Source organism: Coffea eugenioides, chromosome 1 (assembly GCF_003713205.1).
Source record: "Coffea eugenioides isolate CCC68of chromosome 1, Ceug_1.0, whole genome shotgun sequence".
NCBI classification, from domain to species: Eukaryota; Viridiplantae; Streptophyta; class Magnoliopsida; order Gentianales; family Rubiaceae; genus Coffea; species Coffea eugenioides.
In genome coordinates, this window is record NC_040035.1 from 39,162,803 (window position 1) to 39,169,180 (window position 6,378).

The 6,378-nt window shown below is 39.3% G+C and overlaps 1 protein-coding gene across 1 annotated transcript; it reads right to left on the reverse strand.

The window, feature by feature from the left end:
* Nucleotides 1-1,410: 1,410 nt before the first annotated feature.
* Nucleotides 1,411-5,340, reverse strand: LOC113772246 (putative late blight resistance protein homolog R1A-3). The gene has a single exon (XM_027316843.1). The coding sequence runs from the start codon at nucleotides 5,338-5,340 to the stop codon at nucleotides 1,411-1,413; it is 3,930 nt and encodes a 1,309-aa protein (XP_027172644.1).
* Nucleotides 5,341-6,378: the final 1,038 nt, after the last annotated feature.

The following is a 6,378-nucleotide window of genomic DNA, read 5'->3' on the forward strand; positions in this document are numbered from 1 at the left end:
ACGTTAATGGGCACTTGTCTGCAATTTTGGGCGTCAAAAGCGTAACTATTTCGAGCCAAGCAAAGAGCACAAGCTCCATTTCCACGGCTGACCCTTGTTCCAATTCATGAGTAAAAAGCCAGCAAGTTATAGTACCAGCACTATTTACAAAAAATTATCATACAAGTATGCTCTCAAACACTAGAAATAAGTATTTATTAAGTACTTTTTGTAACAATTCTATTAAACAAAGTACTTTATTATAAATTACCGCAATCCTGAATTGGCTCTAAATATGCAAGAGGAATCTGGGAATTTGGGAAGCATAACTGAAGAAGGGTTGAAAATTATGGCAAAATGTAATGAAAATTAATCATCACGAAATTGATTCTACGTTTTGTGTAATTATTTTTATACTTGATAAACTTTGTACATCTGGTCAAATTCTGCCACAATGAAGAAATAATGAAGGAATTGCGTCTGAATCACATTTTTTTATGGATGGTTTTCTTTTTTGTTTTCAATTTGTGGTAACTTTTTGGTATCTCATTTACAATTCAAAGTTGCAACCTAAAAGGATAACTTTTGTGTTCTAAATTGTGTCACCCTAAATGGTAAAGTTATAAACTTTTTTTTTTCTTATCTTCACTTTATCCTTGTGGTAAAACGTATTGGGATACTTGGTCAAAAACTTTGGCAAGTTTAATTAGCAACTCACTATTGCTTTGGAAATGCTTTTTCTCTAATGTTTGGTCTCAATGTTTTTGCTTCAACTTACCCCCTTTTTTTATTCAATTTTTTGCCTTTCATATGAGCACTTCCTAGTTTGATCAATTCCAAAAATTTCGCTCTGCAACTTTAGTCCATCTTCTGGAGAAATGAACTTCAAAATATAGACAAATGAAGGAGAAAATTGTGGTGTAGACAGAGAAATCCAGACAAACATAAGAGAAATTGTTGGAGCAAATGAGGAAAGGCCACCAGAAATAGCAATTTCAAAACTTCATTGTCAAACCACTAGCAATAGAAGAATTCCACTGTGACTGCACTTTCATTACAGAAGGCACAGAAAACGAATTCAAAGTATCAGAAGTAGCAAGAAAATGAAGAAACAAAGAATATCCTAAGCTGAAACCATTGCCAGGTACTGAAGTGAAACACAGAAGCTAATAGATGAAACACTCAGCAATATTCTTTATTCACAAAAATCCACCACAGTCATGCATTTATTAGTACAAAGCATCCTTCTTCAAACAAGAACTAAACTTGGTAACAAGTGACCATCACAACTTCATTTATTAATTAGTACATTGATTTCATAGCCAAATCTCTGTCAACAATGAAAAACATAAATAGATTCAACCACTTAACATGTTATGCGACATGTGCGTGCGAATTCTTGCTTCTGAATAGAACATCCATAGTCTTGTATCACTGGAAGATAAAGATCTTGAAATCATAATTTCCTGAGCTCTTCTGTTCCTCCTCAATCTTCCAAAGTAAACTTTTATCCAAGACTGGACAGTGACGCGCCTCAATTATTTCAAGAGGTTCAATAACCTCTAAGCAAGAAGGGATCTCTTCTAGTTTGCGACATTGCTGCAGCACTAATTTCTCAAGACAGGGAAAATGATCGCCTGTGCTGGTCCATCTCACAATGTCCAAGGATCCTAACTTCAGGAATCTGAGTTTTGGGAGTTCCCATTCTTCTTCCATGTCCCAAGTATTCTCCTCACAGTGAATGGAAAGTAATTTGAGTACCTCAAGATTGGATAGATCTCTCAGTTCTGGAATTATACTCGAATGCAAGTATGACAGAGACAGTTTCTTTAGGTTCGAGGGAAAATGAAGCTCGCTATGATACTTTACTCTTCCAAATGATGAGGACAGGTGGAGTGATTGTAGTCGACTCAAAAACTGCACTGCCACAGTCCTGTTGCAATCCCCAGTAGATTTCCCGGATTCTAAGAGTCTGCATTTTAGTCTGCGGATGTTTGGCAACTTCCTCAGTATCTTTTCAATGCTTTGCCCAGAAGAAAGCCTAAGGACAGAAAAGGTCTCTAAGTTGTGTAAGGCAGAGGACATTTCAAGGTTTTCTGTGGCCAAACTAGACCCAAGCAAGCTAAAATCACCATGCAGATGTCTTAATTTCTGCATATTCCAGATAGTATCTGGCAATACAGCTGTAGTATGACTTTTGACAAGAAGAGTTTCTAAATTTGAGAGGTTGGATATTGATGATGGGATCGAATCGAATTCACCCTGAGCTGCCAAGTACCTCAACTCAACAAGCAATAGCGTTTCACTTGGAAAACAAAATCCTAGATGGATTTGCTCCAAATTCAACACATTAAGAAGTTTGAAGATGCATAGATTGAATAAGAGACGACAATGCTTCGGTCCATATGCATTATCAAGAGGAAAGAATAGTATAGAACGTACACTGGGACAAAATATCCTTGACCTCTCAAAATGTTCTTGGAGAGAATACACGCACAACCGTTGCTGATTACACTGCCCATTGAAGGTGAGAAGCTCATCATACCCACTTACCAAAGACAAAAATTTCTCCTTTTTGGCTGTTACCACACAAAACTCATGCAACAGATCATGAACACGATAGGCTTTAATGCCTCCTAAGGATCTTTCTTTGGAGATCATAACCAAGCTTCTGCCAATCAGATCATTGATGTAGTCCCCGGCCACATCTTCTAAGCTCTTTCCATCACTTTTTTGAACAAATCCATCGGCAATCCATAATCTCATCAGCTTCCCAAAAGGAATCTCCTGGCCTACTGGAAATGCACCAAAGTAAAGAAAGGATGGTTTCAGATAATCAGGTAGGTTTCTGTAACTCAACTTTATTATGTCCATGCACTGTTCTGTGATAGAAAGAGTATTTAAGCTTAGCCTTCCTGCAATCTCTTCCCAACCATCCTGCCCTGAATTCGAAAGAATTCCAGCTACAATGACTACTGTGAGGGGTAATCCCTTACAATTTTTTGCTATTTCCCTCCCTAGTTTCTCATCATAGCTATCCCTGCAAGATAGCCTCTTTTGTAACAGTTCCCAGCTCTCATCATCAGTGAGTTGGCGAAGGGGGTGAGGCTCACGGTTAGGATTAATTTTTTTGGCTACTTCAGGATGTCTACTTGTTAAGAGGATCCTACTTCCATTGGCATCATTGGGCAGCGATCTTTCCAACCCACTCCATGCGTCAGCATCCCAGACATCATCCAAAACAATGAGATACTTATTTTTCATTAAACGCCTTTTGAGCTCTTCCTCCAAATCGACTTCACTCTTGTTCAGATATTGATCAGAAAGTTCAGGAACAATCCCTCCCAAAATCTGAAGAACCAAATCTTTCTTTGTATATACTTGAGAAACAATGCACCATGCATGACTATGAAATGTGCATGTAACTGAAGGATCATTAAAAACACTTCTGGCCAAAGTAGTCTTACCTAGTCCTGGCATACCTACAACAGAAATGATATCCAGCTGTTTTGATCCTCTTACAAGTTGATCAATTATCTTCTTTGCCTCGTCATTCAAACTCACCACAGCTTTGTTGATTGCTGGTGTTCTACCCTGTGATGGCAAAGAATCGGAAGACCTGATAGGTTTTTGGGATGGCAAGCTACACCTATTGTCACCAATCTTCAAGGCCTCCATCTTAATAAAATTAATTTCTTCTGTGAGTGGACCAAATATCATTGGAGAATAATCAGGATCATTTCCGACCACTAAGGATTGAATCATAAGTTGTGCTTTGTACGCCACCTCTACAGCATGACGGGAAAGAGCTTGAAGCTTTTCATCCTGATTACGTTCTTCCAGATTATTCTCCAACAAGGATCTCAAGGATATAAGATCATCTAGTACTGTCTGAATTTCAGTGCTTGCAAAAACATTTGAATCAACCTTACAACTTGGCAAATCTTTGAGATTTTGTAGAAAAAAGTTCATAAAGCCAAGCTCATCAGTCTTAGGAAAGATAAGTGCTGATGTTACTACCTTGATAAGCTTAATCTTTCCCAGCAGGTTGACAAGTGCAGAATCCATTTCCTTGGCCAAGCCTTCTTTCAATCCTTGCACAAATAGTGAGCAAATTACGATCCCTGCCTCACTGACAGCAGCTCGAATGAGATCCTTAACTTTGTTAGGCAACTTCTCAAAGTACTTCTTGAGAATGGTTCTCAAGAATCTGAGCCCCTCATAGAGAATTGGCATTTGATCCTCCAAAGAAACCACACAAGTAATACTGTGCGTCAGTCCTTCCCAAATCCGATATAGGAGAGAATCAACAAAATCCCCTAGTATATGCTCTTCTATCTCCAATGTCCGAGCATGTGGCGATCCAGATAGCAAGACTTGGATGTATGTCTCACGGATTTGTGGATCAACAGCCTCCATCTTTTGTAGCAGCTCAGAAAAGATCAACCGCATTTTATTATCCCGTGCTTCTTTATAATCATATGGGTAAAATGCCCACATGTGGAAGACTCTTGCTGCTGCATCGATAGCCACAACTTGTAAACGCATGAAGAGAACTTCCAACTGCCCATACTCAAAGCCTCGCCATTCTGCAAAGCGAATGAAGTTCTTCAAGAAAGCCACCTTCTCTTTGAGGGCTTCGAGTAAATCTCGCACATCTTGATCATCAACTCTTACCCAAGTTTGGACATCCTCTATATTCACTAGCAGGAAGTCGATGAATTCCATAATTTTTGGGCCCCAGCTGGAATGGTTTTGCAATGAATTGTAGTAATCCAACAAATTGATATAGGATCGGCTGATTTCTTGCTTCGAATTGTAGATGCAAGTGGTTCTTATTTCGCCAACCTTGTGATCAAACTTGGACTCCCAATCGAAAGTCCAGACCCCCTCTCCTCCGAGACCACAAGAGTACTTATCTTTTCCCTTCAAGAGATTGAAAGAGGCATTGCTGCCCATCCCCATGAAACCCTGATCATAGCTGAATCGTTCTTCTCCCATATAAGAACGACCATACGAGTACGTTCCCTGTTCCAAGGGGAAGAACTGTTCCTGTTTCAGGCCGATCAAATGGGAATTCAAACCCAGTTCGCGGAATCTTTCTTCACTAAGACAATCATTATACAAGTCCAGAATCTTTTCCTCTACTGCAGGTTCAAGGCTAGTCAAGAAAGATGCCAGATTATTGTTGTTACCAGGTTTGGAATACAGATCGTAGTTCCACTCTCTTGCACACCAAAAGAGGGTCCTCAGAAGTCTCAACTCCGCCTTCAGGTCCAACACCCTGAAATATTCTACACCAAAATCTTTCACCAGCAACTCTAGATCACGCAAGACTGTAGCTATGATATCAGAGGCCATCTCTGTCTCTTTCAGATCAGATCCCTCAGCTCTTCAGCAGCAATAGAGAAAACTGAAATGAAAACTTGAACAGCTAAAGCTAATGCTGACTATTCCACTCTGCCACTGGAGTATTCAGTCAAATTCCATTAGAAAGGAGATAAAGTTTGGAAAAAGATCCGCAAGTTCCGGCATTTGCAATGAACTGAAATTATTGTAGTAATTGTAGTAACTTAATACTCCCAGAATGGACAAAGTAGCCGGCTTTCGCAAGTTCCGGTTATTGCTAAAGATTCCAGAGAAATTTCTAACAATATGATGAAATTTAAAAAAATTCTACAAAGGGGGCGTTTTGTGTATGGTTTTCTATCTTGGGGGTCTTCGCATTTGCTAAATGCGAGGTACGCTGACCTCGCATTTAGCAAATGCAAGGTCTTGTATACCTCGCATTTGCAAAATGCGAGGTTAGTAACCACCTCATTTCCTTCATTCTTTTCCGACGTTTGATTAATACGTATTTGGACTTCTTAACTTTAGTAAATATTTAAAAGTGACTACCACTAAATATGTCACAGTTATGATTTCTTGGCTGTAAAGTTGTGTGAATTTCATTTCACTCGAGAACAGTAAGACTAACAATAATCCTCTTTTGCATTTAAAATAGCGATTGGTGGATTCAAAAAATTCATGAGTTTTGTAGCTTATTTGGAATTAGTCGGAAAAGGGAGAAAATGTTTGGAAAGTTGCAGTTGGTGTAATTAGTGCAGAATTGTGATGATCCGAGCTCGTATCCTATAAAACCCAGAAGGATCCGACTGCGGATCGTTTGAAGCGGAAAAAATTAAAACAGTAGATCCGAGCCCGGATCATTCAAGTTCCAGTTTGATCCGAGACCTCGGATAAACTTCAGCACTTGTGGATCCGAGCCATGTAGGATCCGAGGACTACAAGAACAAATACGACCTCGGATCTGTTCGCGGATAAAGCAGAAACGAGGGTTCGTTTCTGCACTTTTCAAATATTTCTTCCCTCTTCTCACCGAAACCCTATCCCTTTTCT

Excerpts from the sequence above, each read along its gene's own strand:
- LOC113772246 (XM_027316843.1), bottom strand. The coding sequence starts at position 5,340 with ATGGCCTCTGATATCATAGCTACAGTCTTGCGTGATCTAGAGTTGCTG.